This window comes from Odontesthes bonariensis, chromosome 1, assembly GCF_027942865.1.
Source record: "Odontesthes bonariensis isolate fOdoBon6 chromosome 1, fOdoBon6.hap1, whole genome shotgun sequence".
NCBI classification, from domain to species: domain Eukaryota; kingdom Metazoa; phylum Chordata; class Actinopteri; order Atheriniformes; family Atherinopsidae; genus Odontesthes; species Odontesthes bonariensis.
The window spans coordinates 41219071-41241202 of record NC_134506.1 but is presented as its reverse complement, the minus strand read 5'-3'; the positions used below and the strand labels follow the sequence as shown (position 1 = coordinate 41241202).

At 39.8% G+C, this 22132-nt stretch overlaps 1 protein-coding gene across 1 annotated transcript; it reads left to right on the top strand.

Annotated features, from left to right (window-relative positions):
* Positions 1-6116: 6116 nt before the first annotated feature.
* On the top strand, positions 6117-9327 carry LOC142383844 (high choriolytic enzyme 1-like). The gene is made up of 6 exons (XM_075469616.1): positions 6117-6120; positions 7000-7120; positions 7609-7787; positions 8613-8694; positions 8907-9031; positions 9160-9327. Coding segments are annotated over exons 1-6 (513 nt in total). The 3' UTR covers positions 9162-9327.
* The last annotated feature ends 12805 nt before the right edge of the window (positions 9328-22132 follow it).

Below are 22132 nucleotides of genomic sequence, written 5' to 3'. Positions count from 1 at the left end.
AGGAGCGAAATGCATTGTGGGTAAACGCTCTGCATACTGTCTGATCAATGAGTATGCAGTATGCGGTTTCGAACACAGCCATGGTTCGTTATTGCGTATTTCCAAATTGTCATGTTGCACAAAACTAGCAGTAGCAAACTCTGTAAATATAGCTGATAAAAACAGCACGGAGTAAAGGACGTCATCCAAGTAGACGCGTGTGCAGAAAGCCGCCCGACAGCCCCGGATAACAACAACACAGCAGCTCTGAGCTAACAGTGCAATAGTACGCGTTCATTCATTCATTGGTCTTAAAGTGTTGGTGAAATAAAGACAGATAATGCCTTATTTAGAGGCTGTATTGTCTCTGCCCTGTTCTCTCCCGTTATATGGATATACACCGATCTCCAGGGATCTAAATATCTTCCGAAAGACGCCCACTTTCACCAAACTGTTATCGGTGAGTAGATGAACGTATTTTATGCCAGAAATAAGGTCCAGGTTTAAAAAACCCGAACTTCTCCTTTAAAGCAGCCTATAAATTCACTGTTCAGTTTTAAAGTTTCTTAAATTAAATAAATCTTTGTTCAAAAAATGTACTCCCCCGTGCATAACCAATCCCTTCATGTCTTAAAATGGATAGGATATAAATAAACCGCTTCATTTGATACGTTTGCATTTAGAATTATGCAAATTTCTTTCCACTTCTAAACCACGGACCTTCAGCTCGGTTCTGCCGTGAATCGTAATATCTGAGTAAATCAAAAACACGTTGGAACCAGAAACGGACTCTGAAGAAGAGCTTATCGTGCAGGTTTGCCTGCAAGTCAGTGTTTCAGTGTGGTGTGTATTTTATACATCACTCTCTATAATACTTTCAGCTCTTGGCTTGACTGTGTGAGAAAGAAGTTAATAAGGCTTTTTAATCTGAATGGGGGCTGACATGGTTCAGCGCTGGTATCAAAATATAAGATCTGTTTAAAACTTCTTTGCATAAATAAGCGTCTTTGTATTATGTCCCTAATATGTTGCTGTATTATACTTTGAGACAGTAGAAACAGCTACGAGGGTCATTCCAGAGTTGGAGGAAATTTTACGTCCCACCCAACAAATCTTAAATAATCAACATACAAAATACTAAGACATGCAGTTTCTGAGTAAATTTACTTGTCCTGAGACCAAACCTAAAAAAAAGGGAAAAGAATGCTTGAAAATAGCTTTAAAAATACCAAATAAGTCTGGAGTACCCCCTAAAATGCCATTTTTCTCTTGTCCCAGCCCCCTAATGACCAAATTGAATCTCAAATAAAACAGTTAAAATGAAATTTACATTTTTTTTTTGTTTTTGTTTTATTTGTTTCATTGCCGTCTCTTGTAACTGTGGGAACATTTGTTTAAAAAAAAAAAATATTTCAAATAATAATGACCTATTATTGATGAATATGTAGCAGAAAATTGAAGTGAAGATTTATTTTTCAAGAATTTTGAAGCCCAAATATCCTCCAATTCGGGAATAACTCACAAAGAAACGGTGCACGCTTCGGGGTAATACTTCCTTTAAGAGGTTGAACAATCCTGAGTAACTGATAAAGAACTGCAAGAGTTAAACATTAAACACTCTGTGTTTTAAGATTACTTTATTGTCATGTATCGCACAAAATTACTCCCAACACGTGCCAACCTAGATGGGTCAAATGTGGAGGACAAATTGCATGACAATAAATCTGATCTTAATCTTAGTTTTCACGCCCAGTGTGGCATCAAAAACATCTTGGTAAAAAATGCCAGTGTACATTCTCTAACTTCTCACACCAATCAACAGGATCAAACATTTGCATCAAGCTGAAAATTTTCACTTATATCCTTTTCTATTCAATTACGTTAAATTATACTTTGAAATTGTGTTTCTGCACTATAAATTGTTAAAATGTGTTCTATGATATAGATTAAGGGATAAATAGAAAAATAAATGTCCTTTTGTAAAGGACGTAAAGGCAATACATCGCCATAGCTAGAACATTACAAGATATTGAATGTGCCTGTCATCACGCAGCCATGCGTTTAAGTGCAATATAGCGGCACGTAAAACAACCAAAAACAGGGACACACAATAGTCCCAAAAAGAGAAAATGACAGCAAAGTAAATCAAAATGAGTAAAACAAACACAAACAGTCCTCATAATGACCACAAATCCAGAGACAAGTCACTGCGACTTGGACTCGACTTGGACTCGAGTCGACTCGAGTCTCTGTTTTGATGACTTGTGACTTGACTTGACAAAAAAGAAAAGACTTGAGACTCGACTCGGACTTGGAAGTTAAAGACTCGGCACTTGACTTGAGACACGATGACTTGAATGACTTGAGAGTTATTCAGTTATTCAGTTCATGTTTTCAGTTTGAATATAAAATTAATAATTGAAAAAATAATATCGATTACCCGGTAGGAGCGCAGGATCAACGTGTCAGCGGGACCGAGAGTCGTTGCCTTCGGCTTTCGTAATTACTATTTTGACGGCTAAAGACGAACAGCACAGTGCAAGACATGCGGCATCAACATCTCGGACAGCCAGACGACAACTTCCAACTTTGTTCGTCTTTTGAAGATCCATTCTGAGCAGTAAGTGCTTGTCACATTAGCTAATATTCACCTGTTAGCCTAGTCGGTAGTTAGCTAACGTTAGCTTGATATGATACGGGGTGGACAGGTTGGACACATTGGCCAATGATGTTTACTGACAGTTACTTATATCTCGTCTTTTCACTTTATTAAGATCAGATTCTGCAGGTAAAATTGCAATAATAAGGTGAGCTGACTTTGACTTGACTTGCCCAAGAAAAAATGACTTGGGACTGACTTGAGACTTGCACATGTGTGACTTGGTCCCATCTCTGCACAAATCCCCTCAAACTGACCATAAGAAGACATGAACACGACCACAAAGGGTCTGTAATTTACTGAATGCAAACCCGTTAAAAAGACGCTCAATGTCCAGAACACTGCAACAAATCGATGGTTTCCTTCTATTTTCTACATTTGTTCGTGCATTCAGGATTCCAGCCGAACCTTTTCTGTCTCCGGTTAAAACGATGAGTCATTCTTTAGCCTCATCTTGAAGGTCACACATCCATTCGTGTGCATGTTTTGTCATGCTTGATTGACCTAAACTGTACCGAGGGGTGACTGATTAAGGCTTTTGTGCTTTTTGAAATTTATCTTTGGATTTTATTGCTATTCATTTATGTAAAGCACTTATATGGTGCTCTATATATAATGACCTTGACCTCTAAAGAGCTTAGTGCAGAAAACACAGGCCTTGACTTGAGGTACGAATAGCCTCTTCCATACAAGAGCTTCTCCAGTCCAGAAAAGTTATGACAAGTGTTACCACAACTAGAGGCTAAGGTCAAACTATTCAGCTCAGGTTATTTTTGTCAAATTCCTCCAAACAGGCCTGTGCTTTGCTAATCTTTTCTTTTCATTGGAACTAGATATATTTCCTCATGCACTGAATATGTGATTTATCGTGATAAGAAGAGAAAACAATACGCTTTACAGTCTCTCATAAACGTTTTAACAGGTAATGATAAACAAATCTAAATACTTCCTTTAAGGTAAGTGATTATGGCTTTAATCTTATTTCCTTACTGGGAAATGACTGCTCAGTGATTCAAGGTAAACGAAACAGATAACAGATAACGGTCCTTTAAGCTTCAGCCACACCTTCTGTGAGTTGTACATAAATAACGAGGAGCTGAGCACCTGCTGCATCTGGCATCACACTCCTCCAACAACAGGTAACTCTAACCTGTCTTCTTTTTATTCTACCTGTTCATATCTCCAACACTTCACACCAGACTTGGTTTTAATGAAAAACCACTGTTCAGTTTTTTGCTTTTCTAGGTCTGACGTCGTACCGTAGAGACCCACCATGACCGTGATCGTGACCCCAGTTTTCCTCTTCCTCCTCCTCTCGATGACGGCTGTTTCTCTGGTAAGTTAGTGAGAACTACGCAGTCCTCTTGTCAGCTTGATTTTAACAAACTTGCTTTGACGATGGTGATGGTGTATCTCCTGAGAAGATTCTGCTAGTTTTTCGGTTTAGGGAGAATCTCTGCTCCCAGTGTGTATTTAAAACACATTATATAGATGCCTGGTTTTCACTTGACAAAAACTAAATTATAGGGCTGGGCAACGATTAAAATCTTTAATCTAATTAATCACATGATTTCCCTGATTAATCACGATTAATCGCATTTGTACGCAAAATCTAAAAATGAATTCAAAAGTAGTGTATAGCTTTTAGAATTTAGTTTTATTTTAAATGTGCTGCCATATGAATGAAAGTGCCATAACATTTGTTGTGCAAACACACTTTTAACATCAGCATTTTTATGTAGTTTTTATGTAGAAGCCTCGCTCCACTGTCTGTTTCCTTGAATGACTTGCTGCTATCAGTTGTGTGTTTTGCCTTTAAGTGATATTTTAGACTGGAACTACTACGCTGAGAAGACAATTCAACTTGGCAGTGTTTACAGATGACTTTGGTTCTGTCGACTCCGCCGTCTGGAAGAACTTTCAAATGAAAATGGCCGAGTAAAAGTTCCGTACCCTTCTCCGTGTTTGGTGGATCCGCCGATTACTTTCTTTTCCTGTTCCGCAGCAGCAGACAGCAACAGACTTTTACAAAATGAAAGCCTGTGAGGAACAGACTTTTACAAAATAAAAGCCTGTGAGGAACAGACTTTTACAAAATAAAAGCCTGACTTTTACAATAAGAAAATAAATAATAAAACAGGGGTGGTCCGTGGCGTAGTGGGTTGATCAGGTGCCCCATGTACAGAGGCTATAGTCCTTGCTGCAGCTGGCCCCGGTTCGAGTCCCGTATCGGACGGCCCTGTGCTGTGTGTCGTTCCTCCTCTCTCTGCCCCCTGCTTCCTGTCTCTCTGAACGTTCCTATCCATTAAAGGCACAAAAGCCCCCAAAAATGGTGTTTTTTTTAATAAAAAAAACCAAACATGCGTTGATGTGCGATAATATATTCATCGGAGTTTAACGATTAATGCGTTAACGTGATAATAACGAGTTAACTCACCCAGCCCTACTAAATTGTGAATGAGATGTTTTCAAATGTTATGACAATTTCTGCATTTGTTTTACAGAGTGCACCGACTGACAGTGGAAATGAAATCGGTGAGTTGAACAATAAAGGATTTCCAGATCCTGAAGTCAACATAATAAGTTTGGATACTTTAATCTCCATGTGTCTGTATCTTGTTTTTCTCAGATGAGTCCATGAGCGTCTCTGAAATCATCTCAAAAGCCAATGCTGACATAAGTAAGACAAAAATCTCCCTTAATCTGACTTCTCTGGAGAAAATATAAGCATCTGTGAGGAGAAGAAAAAAGAGATGCAGCTGATTGAAGAGCAGAAAAAAAGAAACAGTTGATTAAAAGAAAAGAAACTGTCAGCTGCTATGATTCTGTGTTGATTAATTAAGAGATGTGTTGAGGAATAACTCCAAATATTTGCCTGTGTTTTCTTAAATATGATAGATTATAAATGAAATTGTTGTAAAACATTAGTAGTAAAAAAGTATATTTATATAATGTGGTAAATAAATGTTTCCTGCAGCCGTAAGTGTTTGCTTTTATCATTTGAAGCTTGTAATGACTCTTATTCACACTGCAGGTTTGAGTGTTCATGTGTGTGTGTTTTTGTCGTGTTGCAGAGACACACTTGATGTATGACGACATCGCCCCGTCCAGAAGCAGGAATGCGGTCCCGTGCACAGCCTCAGGCTGCAAGTGGCCTAAACAAGGACGCTATGTCAACGTGCCCATCACCATCTCCCCTTCCTACTGTGAGTGGCTCTGACGTTTTACTCTTAAAAGTACCCATGAGCCCATGAGCCCATGAGCTGGTTCAAGATGTCAGACGTTTGCGGAATGACTATTTAGATATGTAGCAACAGTCGAGGGTGTGGGCACACCTGCTCATTTGGTATGTAAGTATCAGAAGGAATCAGATATATATTGAGGAGCTTGACCGTGCAGAGCACTAAAAGCTTTTATCAAGATTTCATTTTTATTTCGTAGAACTGGAAACCAGTGGAGAGAGGATCAGATCAGAGTCATGTGTAATCTTCTGTTGGTTCCAGTTAGAAGCTCAGCAGCATTTTGCACAATCGAAGGCAGTCGGGAGATTTTTTTAGTCGAGTGCGTGTCAGTAATCTAAATGAGGAGAAATAGAAGCAACTATAATCATTTCCAGATTTTTTATCTTATTGTCATTGACAGACAGTCACGTTGTGATTAGGGCTGGGCGAGTTAACTCGTTATTATCGCGTTAACTTGTTAATTATTTAACGCCGATAAATATTTTATCGCGCATTAACGCAGGTTTTATTATTGTAAAAGTCTGTTGAATGCATCACATTCACACAGTTACAGCAAACACCACGAAGCATGGAGTAATAAAAAAAAAATAAACTAGCAGGTAACATCACCGTTACAGGTGCTCCTCGGTCTCTGTGTGAAGCTCACGCAGCTAACCGGCGCTACTTCCTGTTTTACTTGTTTCAACATAAAAGCACGTATTTCAAAATAAATTTAAAAAAAAACTCCTGCATTTACAGCCAAGTTGAATTGTCTTCTCAGCGTAGTAGTTCCAGTCTAAAATATCACTTAAAGGCAAAACACACAACTGATAGCAGCAAGTCATTCAAGGAAACAGACAGTGGAGCGAGGCTTCTACATAAAAACTACAGAAAGATGCTGATGTTAAAAGTGTGTTTGCACAACAAATGTTATGGCACTTTCATTCATATGGCAGCACATTTAAAATAAAACTAAATGCTAAAAGCTATACACCACTTTTGGATTCTGCGTACAAATGCGATTAATTGTTATTAATCAGGGAAATCATGTGATTAATTAGATTAAACATTTTAAATCGTTGCCCAGCCCTTGTTGTGATTGTAAGACTTGTCTCATCAGCCTCCTGTTTTTCCCTGCAGCTACGTCCGAGCGCAACATCATCATCGACGGCCTGCTCTCCTTGCAACGGTCCACCTGCATCCGCTTCGTCTGGAGGAATCGCGGGGATCACGATTACCTCAACTTCTTCTCTGGAACTGGGTGGGAACTTAGTCTCTTCTTCCTTCCCTGCATATATCTGACAGCTTTTGCTGCATTAACACGATTGTTACACATCTATGAGTAAGAAAGCTTCAAGAGTCTTTAAAAGAGTACAGGTTTTATCTTAATTTGCAGGACAATAGCTTTCCTTCATGCTGTTTTTCTAAAAGAAATCAGACGTGTAATTCTAAAGTAAAATCTTAGCCTGTATATTCATCAGGTCGATCAGGAAAAAGGGTTTTGGTAAAGTAGAAGTATGAGGAAGCTTCAGATCTACTTTCCAGATCGTAAAAACAACAGTGATAACATTTTACTTACATCAAGCACACTTGTTACTTGTTATTTCACCTTTTTTAACACCTGAAGGAGCATAGCAGGTGGATCACTGGATCTGAACCGCTGGGCTGCAGATTGTCCATTTGACCAGTAGACTTTACTTTAAAGTAACAATGGCGAACCAAAATAAATCCGAAATGTCCATTTTCAAGGTGTTGGTCTTACCTGGGCCGTCAGGGCGGACCTCAGGATGTGTCCTTGAGGAGTAATGGCTGTTTGTACCGGTCCACGGTGCAGCACGAGGTCCTCCACGCTCTGGGCTTCCACCACGAGCAGGTTCGCTCTGACAGAGACCAATACGTCCAGATCCTCACCCAGAACATTCTCCCAGGTAAACAAGCACGCAAGCACACAAGCTTTGCTTTTCCTTTGGATTTTCACCTCTACTCTCAGAATAAAATATTTTTACACAATAATAAGAAGTCAGTAACCTTAATAACCTCGTAGGATGAAAAACAAACAACAACAAAAAACGGCAACACAAAACCAAATATTTCAAATCAAATCAAATTTATTTGTAGCACATTTCATGTACAGAACAATTCAAAGTGCTTCACATAAAATAAAAGCATTGCAGCAGGGTGTGTAAGAAGCATTAAAATACATAAAAAGAATATAAAGAGAAACTAATAAAATCATTTAAATGAATTTAAAAACAAGCAACAGTCCAGATAAATTCAAAGATATCGTGCAGATTTCATGCATAGACACATGAGAACAGAAATGTTTTTAACCTGGATTTAAAAATGTCTCCATTTAGTGAAAGTTTAATCTCCACTGGCAGTTTGTTCCACTTGTTTGCAGCATAACAGCTAAATGCTGCTTCTCCATGTTTAGTCTGGACTCTGGACTGGACCAGCTGACCTGAGTCCTTGGATCTCAGAGCTCTGCTGGCTTTATATTCTCTGAACATATCACAGATTGTAAACCATCAACAGGCTTTTAAAATCTATTCTGTGACTGACTGGAAGCCAGAGTAAAGATTTTAAAGCTGCTGTGATGTGTTCAGATCTCTTAGTCCGGGTTAAAACTCCAGCAGCAGCGTTCTGGATGAGCTGCAGATGTTTAATGCTCTTTTTGGGAAGTCCAGTTAAAAGAGCATTACAGTGTTATTTTCATAAACTACTTTTTTAATTATGATACTTTGTGTGCACAGGAACAGAACGCAACTTTGTAAAGGCTAACACTAACAACCTGGGGACTCCATATGACTTCAACTCGGTCATGCATTACAGCAGGTGAGTCTCTGGGTGTGAGTTGGTGCACGTGTGCACAGGTCGTCTGAGAGTCTCAGCTTTGTGTGTCGGCTGCAGACGCAGAATGAAAGCAGGCCTACACGTTGCTGCTGGTTTGTCCAGAAACAAAAGGAATCATACTGTAAAGGTTGCAGCTTCAGGGATTTATTGGAATCAGTGCATAGCTCAATAAATGTGTTTGTGCCTTCTTTAAGATTGGCCTTCTCCAGAAACGGGCAACCGACAATCGTTGCCAAATCAAATCCTAACCTGAGCTTTGGAAATGCCAGAGAAATGAGCGCCAACGACATCGCCCGTGTCAACAGGCTCTACAGATGCTGTGAGTACAAAATAAACCCCGTAATATAGTATTATATAGGTCATATATTTCATTGAGGAGTTCTGTTGTTAAAAACTCTGCTATTACTCTCATATTAATGAGGTTTTATGTCTTTTTACCCCGACTAGAACATGGTGACGTGAAGCGGTCGGCCTGCAGGTATCTCAGCTCGTCAGCTTTACATCAAAGGTCCAGATTTTCTGGATCAGATCATCTCAAAGCGACAATTACTGCAAGCTTTATTTCCTGTAGAATAAAAGCAATTAATTGGCATTTCCAGGAAACAAAAAACACTTTTGAAAGCATCGTGACCTCCGTGGATCTCTTGTCAAAGATGCCAGACGGCAGCGCTGGACGAGGATAGCGTCGCAGCTCCGTCTACTGAACAGATTTTTCAGCCTTCTTCAAGCATCTGTGATCTGCTTGTATATATTTGCTCTGTATTGCTTTGTTTTGCTGATGGCAGAGTGAATGCATCTCCTCGTTTTATGAATAGTTGATTTATTGATTTTGTAAGTTCTACCAAGCCAAAGTCTAAAATCTATGTTGCTCAGAACGTTTCCATGAATATTAGAAGCTAAAATATGTCTCATATATTGGATTAAAACTCTAATAAGTGAAGCACAAACTAAATTCTGTGAAATGTCACTAATGTACAACCCATCAATAGTAAATGTCCAGTAATAACTGATCAGGATCTGGATAACTTGCAGAGATTCTATTGCTTGAAATGTGATAAGTTTTTAAAGTTTTGCATCTTTGCATAATAAAACAAGATGTACAGTTAACTGTGTTGAGATGAGTATTTATGAATGTGGTTTCATTCTTGCACTTGTAGATCCCTAAAAGAGTCTTTGGATTTACTCATTAAAGAAAATCCAGGTGCCAGCAGTTGAAGATGTTTGCACAATATATAAGATAAACTAAGCTTTGATACATTTTTGATTGTGATTGTCTGAACGTGTCGGGTAAGGAGCCATTTATTTCACCAAATGTCACAAAATACAGGCCTACACCGTTTTTTTGTGCCCCACTGATGGAACTAAAGTAAATCCTGGTGGGAAAAGCTTGTTTACTCTGCCACTGTTCACTCACTCTGCTTCAGACCGCACTTCTTTGAATTATTCTGCTTTTGGACCGGACCCTGATTCTGCCTCTGGGCCTCTCTGACATCAGCCTGCTTTAGTGATCTGGCTCCGTGCTTTCTGTCTCTCGGACATCTACATTTTCTGACCTGTTCTGTTTCCCTGCTCTCCTCGGACCTGTGTATAAACCAGTTTGGGATTTAGGATTGTTTGGATCTCCCAGCTCTGACCTTTTGCCCTGACTACGACCAGTCTGCTGCCTCAGCCCTGCTATCATACTCTCTCCCTTTTTCTCTGCATTAACCTACCTGATCTCCAATCCTCTTCTTCTTACCTCCTGGAACACAATTCCCCCATCATTCTTCATTCAGTCTACTTCCTGTGCACCCTGAAACTACACCGCCACCTACTTCACTGTCCACTGGCCTCCTCCTCTACTCACCCCCTGTCTACATGCCAGTACTAGAGTAACTTTCTCCAGCTAAACAAAAACAAAACTGAGGTAATTGTCTTTGGAGCCAAAGAGAAACGATTACAGGTCACCACAGAACTTCAATCTGTACACCTAGAAACTACCAGGCAGGCCAGAAATCTGGGTGTAGTGATGGACTCAGACCTAAATGTGGAAAAACACATTAAGGCAATAACAAAGTCAGCCTACTATCACCTTAAGAATATATCAAGGTTAAAGGATCTGCTGTGTCAGCAGGACCTGGAAAAACTAGTCCATGCATTCATCTTCAGTCGGCTTGATTACTGTAACAGCATCTTTACAGGTCTACCTAAAAACTGCAGCTTATTCAGAACTCTGCTACTCGAGTCCTCACTGAGACCAAAGAAGTGGAGCACATCAGTCCAGCTCTGAGGTCGTTACACCGGCTGCCTGTCCATCAGAGGATAGACTTTAAAGTTCTGATGCTGCTCTATAAAGCTCTGAATGGTCCAGGACCAGAATACATCAGTGACCTCCTGACCCAGTATGAACCTTCCAGACCCCCTCAGCTCATCTGGATCCGGTCTTCTATCAGTTCCCAGAGTCAGAACCAGACATGGAGAAGCTGCATTCAGCTTCTATGCTCCACATGTCTGGAACAAACTCCCAGAAAGCCTCAGATCAGCTGAAACACTCAGTGTGTTTAAGTCCAGGCTGAAGACACACCTGTTTTCAGCTGCATTTGAATAAAGCTCAAAACTTAATCACATTTTAACTCCTGATTTTATCTATTGTTCTTATTTCTTTCTTTTTTGTTTAAAATGTAAATGATTTATCTGTAAAACACTTTGTAGTTTGTAGTTTGTAGCCTTGTAGTTGAATTGTGCTATACATGCCTTTCATACTCTAACACCTACCATTATCCCTGCCGGTATCTGCTGCTCTGCCTCCAGCAATCCTTCATACATCTCATTTTGTCCAATAAACCTTCAGAATGCCTCTCAGGCATTTTTCAGTCCTTCTGGTCATGTTCAGGCCTTTTGAGGATTACAGCGTCACTTCCACCTCATCACATTGGTGTTAAGCTTTGAAGCCGCAAAGTTTTAAAATGCCGACGGCTGCTTTCAGTTTTTAACAGGAGAATTAATTTTAAGCGTGTCAAAAAAAAAAAAAAGGCAACTGGACTTCTTTTCTTGGCTCTTGAAAGATTGGAACAGAAGTGGTTCCACGACATCCTCTCATACTACTCAGAGAGGGCTGGAATAGATTCTCAGTCATCCAGCTATTTAATTTTTAACCAAGAAAAGGTCCTAGAGCAGTGAGAATCTCCATCTGCAGCACACAGCCATGTGTCTGTGTGTTTCTTTGCATCAGGGGACCGTCCCTGAGCCGCTGCCGTCACGCCTCCCACCGGGCAGCTTCAGCCAGATGCCTGCCCAGCTTTAAAATGCCATCTGAGGTACTCACCTCCATATGAACGACCTGACCGAAGTGGAGAAAACGGATAGGTCATGTGTCGAGTTGAACAGAAGTTGGCACCAAAACCCCAGAAAAACGAAACCAGTTCTGTGGCTGTGAAGTTGATTCTTGTTTGTCTGAGCAGATGAACAGTAGATGAACACTGAGAGTATTTATAACATACTTTAACAGGTAAAGCTTATTACTAACTTATTACTAACCTTTCACCAAATGGAGACATTTTTAAATCCAGGTTAAAAACATTTCTTTTCTCATGTGTCTATGCATGAAATCTGCACGATATCTTTTAACTTATCTTGACTGTTGCTTGTTTTTAAATTCATTTAAATGATTTTATTTGTTTCTTTTTATATTCTTTTATGTATTTTTAATGTTTCTTCCACTCCCTGCTGCAATGCTTTTATTTTATGTAAAGCACTTTGAATTGTTTTGTACATGAAATGTGCTACAAAAAAATTTGATTTGATTTGATACTATTATTATCGTACTGATGATCAGATTCTACACCAATGTGCCTAAAATGCATTTTGTGTTTCCTCCTGTTATGTGGAGGCTCTCTTTAACTTCTGCTCAAACGTGAGAGGAACACGTTTTTAGGCAGAAAACAAACAAAATGTCCACAAACGGGCATTTCTGCATTAAAACAAATTGTCTACAAAGTGTCATCTTCCATGTGAGCACTCTCAGTATTTCCAGCATTCCTCCGGTCTCTGCTGCAGTTTGAAACTGGCAGGAGAGCCTTCCTCATCATCAACTCATTTGGCTCAGAGTTGTTCCCCCACTGCTGTACCCAGAAGGCCTCGCGCATCTGGCCTGTTCGTACGACTCTGGGCAGGTCGAGGCTGTTGCTGATTTCTCTTCTTTTTGGCCTGGAAATATCGAGGCAAGTTTATTTGTAGAGCTCAAAGTGTATTATCAAAAGAAAGGAAAATAGTTTTGTTTGAAGTCGCTTTTCTGTTTGTATCCCAGCAGTTAGTCAGATCTTTTTCCTTCTTAGTCACTGTTTACTTTTCAGAATCTGATCATGCTTGGCTGTGTTGTTGCTTTGGTTTCGGAGTCTTTGCAGGGCCAGGCTTCCCGGGAGCCCTGGGCGGAGTCTGGATTGCTCCTGCTGTCATACCTGCTTCCCATCTGCACTCATCGGGACACCTTTAAAGGAGCGGCAGGAGCTACCAGTCTTTGCCAGATTGTCTCACAGTCTTTGTGGTAATTAGGCTGACTCCAGTGCGTTTACAGCTGCCAGTTTTTCTGTGTTCTCACCTTATATTACCTTTGTTTTCCAGCATTCGCCTCCCTCGACCATTCCCCCTGCTCTCGTTTCCTCGTGCCGGTATCATCGTCCATGGTTGGATTCTGTTCATCAGCCGGCTTCACTTACCTGCCTGCTGGCTCCGCCTGAGACTCAGGACCTTACACCACAGCCAGCATCCCCCCCTCCTACCTGGAACCCCTCAGGAAACAAGTAAGGACAGAGCAACCACCGGATAGCAGAGATGGGACTCAAGTCACTGTGACTTGGACTCGAGTCGACTCGAGTCGCTGTTTTGATGACTTGTGACTTGACTTGACAAAAAATAAAAGACTCGAGACTCGACTCAGACTTGGAAGTTAAAGACTCGGCACTTGACTTGAGAGTTATTCAGTTCATGTTTTCAGTTTGAATATAAATTAATAAATTAATTAAAAAAATAATATAGATTACCCGGTAGGAGCGCAGGCTGAGAATTGCGTCATGATTGGATCCCTACCCTGTCAATCAGTCATGCCCTCTCTACATACCTTACGTGTTTATTGGAGTGAATAAACTCATATCAGATATGCATCAACATGTCAGCGGGACCGAGAGTCGTTGTCTTCAGCTTTCGTAATTACCATTTTGATGGCAAAAGATGAACAGCACAGTATAAGACATGCGGCATCAACATCTCAGACAGCCAGACGACAACTTCCAACTTTGTTCGTCATTTTAAGATCCATTCTGACCAATAACTGCTTGTCAAATTAGCTAATATTAACCTGTTAGCCTAGTCGGTAGTTAGCTAACGTTAGCTTGATATGATACGGGGTGGACAGGTTGGACACATTGGCCAATGATGTTTACTGACAGTTACTTATATCTTTGTATTTTCACTTTATTAAGATCAGATTCTGCAGGTAAAATTGCAATAATAAGGTGACTTGACTTTGACTTGACTTGTTCAAGAAAAAATTACTTGGGACTTGAAAGCTAAGACTTGAGACTTGTGTGACTTGGTCCCATCTCCCTCCTCCCACAGAGTTCCACATCTGCCTGGATTCAGCTCTCGACCCTCCACTTACACTCTCGTTAATAAACTCATATCTTAGCTATATTCCTCTAGTTCAGTGTCTGTGTTCTCAGGCTGCGAGCCGTGACAGCCTGTTCTTTTAGTTAAAGGCAAATGTCTCTGCTCTTGTGTTTTTGTGTCTTCAGGAATACAAAAGCTGCAGTTCCAGGGCACCTGCAGCAACCCAGGCGCTAAAACCCAGGAGAGCCATTTCATTGAGCACAAGGTGACATCGACAGGTAATAATAATCAGGATTTTTACAGGAACGGCTGAGTTTTTCAGGTGCAGTGATGAGCTGAGGATCTCAAGTTTGTCAACAACTATGAGAATAAGCGCTGAAATGTTTAAAAAGCAATGTTCCTCAAAGAAAGGCCGAGAGAGCAAATATCACTTAGAGTTTTACTGTGCAAAAAAAATAAGTCTGATGTTGACTGTGGACACAGGTTAACTGTACTGTTGCACACTGCACGGCAGGAAAAATGGGACAAAATCCTCAATAACAGAACATGATTTTAAAAAGATCAATGTTATGCTCGGGAATGTCCACATTACAAAGTAGTAAAAGCTTTAATTTTAGAATGCATTGCAGGCCTGAAATACTACAATTGATTGTGCAATTAAATAAAGTCCAGATAAATGCAAGAATTCTATTTTAAATATATGTTATCGTCCCAGAGGCTTTAAATGCAGAGGAACATTGGAGCATCTTTATGTGACATGACTGTGCCGAACAGAGTTTTTTTCTTTTAATGGGATCACTGCAGAATGGAGAGTGTGACTTTGAGAATATGTCAACCTGATGCAGACCTGTTAATAAAATAAAGTCTAATCGTGTGAATCAGCAGTTTTACAAACAAATGACTTCCTTTTTCCAGCTCCGTCCCACTTGCAGGTGAAATATTGGGCTCCCTAAACCTTTTGTTTTTCGCCTCCAGTCGCAGCACAGGGATTAAAAGTCTTTTAGTTCAATTAGTTCTCAACAACAGAACTGAGTTGAGAGTTCCAGTTCAGGTCATTTGTATAAGGAAAGTTTAAGAACACACAGTTGCTTTAAAATGGAAAAAGAAACACGTCAGCCCTGGTCCGAAGGGGTGGTGGTGTTTGCAAATCCATTTGACTGTCAAACAATTGTATTTGTTTTACAAGGCACTTCTTGTCCTCCTGACATATCAGCTGGTTAAAAACAAATCGAGAATTTGCAACTTTTCAAGAACCGGAACTGACCTGACGTCTTTGGATTTATCGTGTCTGCAGAGCTACAAAAACAAACCGTGTTCGTGTGCTGCTATTAAGGCTGCTGGAACCAAAGTGCCTACACAGAAAAAAGTGACTTTTTGGTGAAGTAAACTCTATTAGAGTAACTGTCATCATTTCTACCTTGTATTTTTAAAATTCAGTAAGAACTAGAGCTTCTTAAGTAAAATTAAACATTTTATTAACGTAATACATGAATTATAATAAATAAATAATAAATAATTACATCTAACTTAAAACTTAGATGTAATTAAAGGCAGGGTAGGGGATCTTTTTCTGGAACATTTTTTTACATATTGCTTGAAATACTCTTCACACCCCCATTGCAACCAATTAATTAAAAGTTTTGACATTAATATGAAAAGTTTTAGTGGCCTCTAGAACGTACAATCTAGGAAAAACAGTATCCAATCATACTGAACGGACCGTTAACGATGATTGGATACTGATGCGTCTATCAAACTGCAATCTGCCTCCCCCCCCCTTCCCCCTGTGCGCGTACCCTGCTCCGTGAACGAATTACTCGTCCAGAAGCTTGGCAGGAAGCTAAACTAGAGCCAGCTTGGCTAGCACCTAGCATTATTAAACGTATAGTTATCATATACTAAATACTAAATAATGGTTCTTGTGGAGGGGCTCAGAGACTCAGCTCAAAGAATTTCACACCTTTATGAACAGTGCTTGCCCACATCTTAAATTCACAATGGACTTTGAGGCACACAAGATGAGCTTTTTAGACATCACAATATACAGAGACTCCCACAGACTGGGCACCACGCTCTATCGCAAAAATACAGACAGAAACTCCATTTTACATGGACACTCCTATCACCCAGTGCCACTGAAAAAATCTCTGCCTATCTCACAATTCAATCGCATCAGGCGCATCTGTAGCACTGATGAAGACTTTGAATTGCAAGCTAAAGATCTTGAGCAAAGATTCAGCCAGAGACAGTACAGATCGGGGTGGGTATCCCATGCACGGGACCGCTTTCAGGGGATGTCCCAAACGGACTTTTTTTGTAATGTTTTTTGTTTTTTGTCATATTGTAATGTGGGATGCTCTGTATTTTTATCTGTATATTTATTCAATGTCTCCTAGAACTGGGACTTTGCTATTGTCTATGTTAATGATTAGACAAGATCTGGAGCTCTTCTCTGATGGTCATACTTCCTTGTATTTTTTCTCTGACCAGTTTTCATTTTTCATATTTCATTGTACATATTGCATATATTGTAAATATTGGACATTCACTATGTGGTTTTATGTTGCACACGTCACTTTTCCCAGGTGATTAACATCAATGGGGATCACCTGGGTGGGGGTTGAACCACCTATGGGATCATGGGTATTTAAACAGTGGTTTTTTATGTGTTTGTAATGTCTGAGGAAGGGCAGGCTGCCCGAAACGTCACATTAAATTGAGAAACGGGAGATTGGTGTGCGGACTTTATTTTCAGTTTTCATAAAATAATGTTCCTGCCTATGAAAAACAAGTAGACTTTACTGCATTTGTTTAACTAAATATAACTTAAAACTTAGATGTAATTAAAGGCAGGGTAGGGGATCTTTTTCTGGAACATTTTTTTACATATTGCTTGAAATACTCTTCACACCCCCATTGCAACCAATTAATTAAAAGTTTTGACATTAATATGAAAAGTTTTAGTGGCCTCTAGAACGTACAATCTAGGAAAAACAGTATCCAATCATACTGAACGGACCGTTAACGATGATTGGATACTGATGCGTCTATCAAACTGCAATCTGCCTCCCCCCCCCTTCCCCCTGTGCGCGTACCCTGCTCCGTGAACGAATTACTCGTCCAGAAGCTTGGCAGGAAGCTAAACTAGAGCCAGCTTGGCTAGCACCTAGCATTATTAAACGTATAGTTAGCATATACTAAATACTAAATACGGCAACGATCGATGCTTGCTGTCAGAACAGCGCTCGTGCACCTTCGTGCTCGTGCGCGTTCATGTACTCTAGAGGCGTGCCTTCGGGGGGAAAGTGAAGAAAAGGGTTGGGACTTTTTACCTGTGTATTTTCAAAATGCAGCTTCGCTGGACTCAAAATCCAGGATCTCCTACCCTACCTTTAAGTAAATGTTAATTAATATCTTCAAAACTGTTATGTTTTATGGTAAGTAACATTTACTTGATACTGGAAAGTGAGTGTTACTTGATATTACAGCATTAAATATTACTTAAATCTTTTTTTTTTAAAGTATTTTTTGGGGCTTTTTATGCCTTTAATGAGAGGACAGTTGGAGAGAGACAGGAAGCAGGGGGCAGAGAGAGGGGAAAGACACGCAGCACAGGGCCGCTCGGTGCGGGACTCGAACCGGGGCCAGCTGCAGTGAGGACTGTAGCCTCTGTACATGGGGCGGCTGCTTAACCCACTATGCCACCGACCGCCCCATACTTAAATCATTTGAGTGCAAATACTTACAAAGGGTTTTTTAAGTAAATCTTGTAAATGTGTAAATGCGTGTTTTGTGTGGATACAACACTGGTTCATCCCTTGAGTTAGGAGCCTTTCTTTAATGCTTGAATGATTCAGAAGTCTGCATTAAAGGTGGGGTAGGGGTTCTTTTTCTGGAACATTTTTTTACATATTGCTTGAAATACTCTTCACACCCCCATTGCAACCAATTAATTAAAAGTTTTGACACAAATATGAAAAGTTTTAGTGGCCTCTAGAACGTACAATCTAGGAAAAACAGTATCCAATCATTGTGAACGGACCGTTCACAATGATTGGATTCTGATGCGTCTATCAAACTGCAATCTGCTCCTCCCTCCCCCTCCTTCCCCCTGTGCGCGTACCCTGCTCCGTGAACGAATTACGCGTCCAGAAGCTTGGCAGAAAGCTAAACTAGAGCCAGCTTGGCTAGCACCTAGCATTATTAAACATTAGCATATACTAAATACTAAATACGGCAACGATCGATGCTTGCTGTCAGAACAGCGCTCGTGCACCTTCATGCTCGTGAACAAGCAATGCGCGTTCATGTACTCTAGAAGCGTGGCTTCGGGGGGGAAAGTCTGAGGAAAAGGGTTGGGACTTTTGACCTGTGTATTTTCAAAATGCAGCTTCGCTGGACTCAAAATCCAGGTTCTCCTACCCTACCTTTAAGCGACTTAACAAAAGTAAAAAAAAAATGTCCATTATCGAAACAAAAAGTCTGAAAAACCTCCAGAAAGGCTGGAGAACTATTGCTCAAGACCACTTTAAAACAAGACAAAATTTGGCTGCTATACATTGACAAGAGGCTGAAACACTTAATTTTAGCTCCTGTCTGTTTAAAACTTCCCTTCACCCAATTAGGCACTCGGTAATATAGAACACATTGAGGTAAAACGGCTTTATAGAACAGGAAAAAGGGACTAGAGTAGGCTGACAATACCGATTCAAGAGGACTTTAATATCAGCCGATGCTTTACTCTCAGTAATTGTATTTCTATCAGTGTTTTAGATGTAAAGGAATTAGGGCTGGGCGAGTTAACTCGTTATTATCGCGTTAACGTGTTAATTAATCAATATTTTATCGCGTATTAACGCAGGTTTTATTATTGTAAAAGTCTGTTGCTTTCTGCTGCGGATCCACCAAACATGGAGAAGGGTACGGAACTTTTACTCGGCCATTTTCATTTTAAAGTTGGACATCAACATTACAGGTGCTCCTCGGTCTCTGTGTGAAGCTCACGCAGCTAACCGGCGCTACTTCCTGTTTTACTTGTTTCAACATAAAAGCACGCATTTCAAAATAAATTAAAAAAAAAAAAAAACTCCTGCATTTACTGCCAAGTTGAATTGTCTTCTCAGCGTAGTAGTTCCAGTCTAAAATATCACTTAAAGGCAAAACACACAACTGATAGCAGCAAGTCATTCAAGGAAACAGACAGTGGAGCGAGGCTTCTACATAAAAACTACAGAAAGATGCTGATGTTAAAAGTGTGTTTGCACAACAAATGTTATGGCACTTTCATTCATATGGCAGCACATTTAAAATAAAACTAAATGCTAAAAGCTATACACTACTTTTGGATTCATTTTGGATTTTGCGTACAAATGCGATTAATCGCGATTACTCAGGGAAATCATGTGATTAATTAGATTAAACATTTTAATCGTTGCCCAGCCCTAAAACAAATACATTTCTTAAACTCCTTTTAGGCTAGCATCCACGCTACTCACATTATTTATCATACAGACGAAACGATGTCCGACTTCTGCCCCCAGAGAATACACAACATCTATGCATGGACACAAAGAAACTACCTACCAAGCTGAAGAATACTCCCTGAAGGCCTCTCCTCGTTCTCCCAACCCTCAGACATGGACGAGGAGCTGAAACTGGCATTAACCACAGACTGGTTTTATTTCAGAATAATTCCCTCATTTTTTTTTGCTGGGTTGCCTATCACTTAAAGAAAAGCTGATTCACCCCCAATAATTACACATAAGCTGCAAAATGCACAGAAAACGACTCAGGACAATTATGTCAGAACTGGGCTTGAAAGGAGGACTCAGATGCAGATAATCCAATTAGATAGTTTATTTAGATAATTCCAACCACCAATGCGATGTGATTAAAATAATCAGCTATAAAAATGTAATTCTATATATATATGATATTAAACCTAATAAACAAAATAGGAAAAAAAACTCACTCAGCTATGAGGAGGGCAATTAACTAAGAACTACAAACCAAAAATCACTCGCTATTAAAGAAAAACAACTTCGTACTAGAAACAACAAATAAATAACTAAATGCACTCCTAAAAATCCGGAGGCTCTACAAAATCTGGAAATGTTATCTATAACGAAAAATCACTCCTAAAGGAGGCTATCAAACATGGCTATGAAAACTTAAACTGGATTACAAAATTTACAAACAAAATATCACTCACAAGGAGGCAAGGAATCGAGGCTTAGTAATCGAACGAGCGAGGCAAGATATTCTGTGACTGTGGCAGGCTTGGGTGATCGACAAAATGAAACACTCAGGCACAAGACAAAGGGAGACGCAGACTATAAGACACATGAGGGCAATGGGAAACAGCTGGACACAATCAGGAATTAGGGAAGACACTCCAACAGGTGACACATGAGGAAGGGCAAGTGACCTGAAACAAGAGGAGAGTTACTTTTCAAAATAAAACAGGAAATGACACAACATGGAGACAAGACAAAAACCCCAACTTGACCTCACCGTGTGACAAATTACCACTAAGCAATGTGACGTTCAATTCAGGAAGAGGGAATGAAATTAGAATTGAGTTTATCTTTGGTTCGATCACAAATTAAGTGATCAATATGTGGTCCAGAGACCTTCTGCAACACCTTCAGAAACAAACTAATAATTCATTTGGTCCGATAGAAGATCAGCTCTTCAGTTCAGGGGTTAAAAAGCATAACTTTAGTGTTTTAGTTTGTTCTAATTTCTGTCAAATTCAAATGAAGATGGGATTAACTAACACATTTTGTCTGTGAGTCCAAAACCTTATAAACATATCCTAAAAGATGCATCATTGTGAGAATACAAGAAATGTTAATTTTTGTATTCTTTTTAAATCTGCCACCTGCCTTTTATCTATAAATCGACTGTTAATTTGGTGGCAATTTTATTCCAATTGAGTTTTTAATGACCAGTCAGCTCTTTCCAGTCCACATTTCTGGTCTCTTTTCTTTTCAACCTCTTAACAGATACACAGTTGAATATTATTTGAAAAAAAAAAAAAAAAAAAGTAGACTTAGCCACGATTGTTTAATAACCATAACAAAACTAGTGTTATTGCCTAAATCCAACCAGGACGTGAGAAAGGGGTTTCAGTAAAATGTTGTCTTGTTATTGACAGAACATATGTTGGTAGTGTTCTCATGTCTGAGGCATGAGAGCAACATGCAGCGCCTAACTGCTCCATCCAAGCCCTCCTCCTTCCTCCTCATCAGGACTTTGAGGCTTTCTAAATGAAAGACTTGAGAATGACGTCTGCTCTGATGTGGAAATGCTCATATAAATCGTACTTCCCTTCTTGTAGAGGCAGCACGCTATTATGGGCTGTGTTAATAGATATTAACAAACTTTATATATTACAGTGTCAGCCGGTTACTTGTTGGGCGATCTGCATCTATAACACATGCAATCATGTGTACAAAAGTTCTTCATGTTCAGTCTGAGTGTGACATGGATTCAGTAGATTCATTCTATCTACATAATATTATTTAAAAACTCACACAAGAGTCACAAAAACCTCGAACCAGTGTCAGTAACCAGTCGAAACAACCCATATCTCCAACTTTAAGGTCTCTGACTTCTAATTCAGGATCCGGCACACCAAGGCCAACAAGATCATACGCGTGCGTGCCTTCTATAAGCGTAAAATGATGTCATACTCTGACCTTCCAGTTGCCAAAAAAACACTGAAAGTAATTAAAGGCAGAGCTGTCCTAGACTGCGGAAACATTTCAGACTCAATCCAATTTGTTCTAATTCAATATAATGTGGTAATTCTATTCAACGTTTCCACATTCAG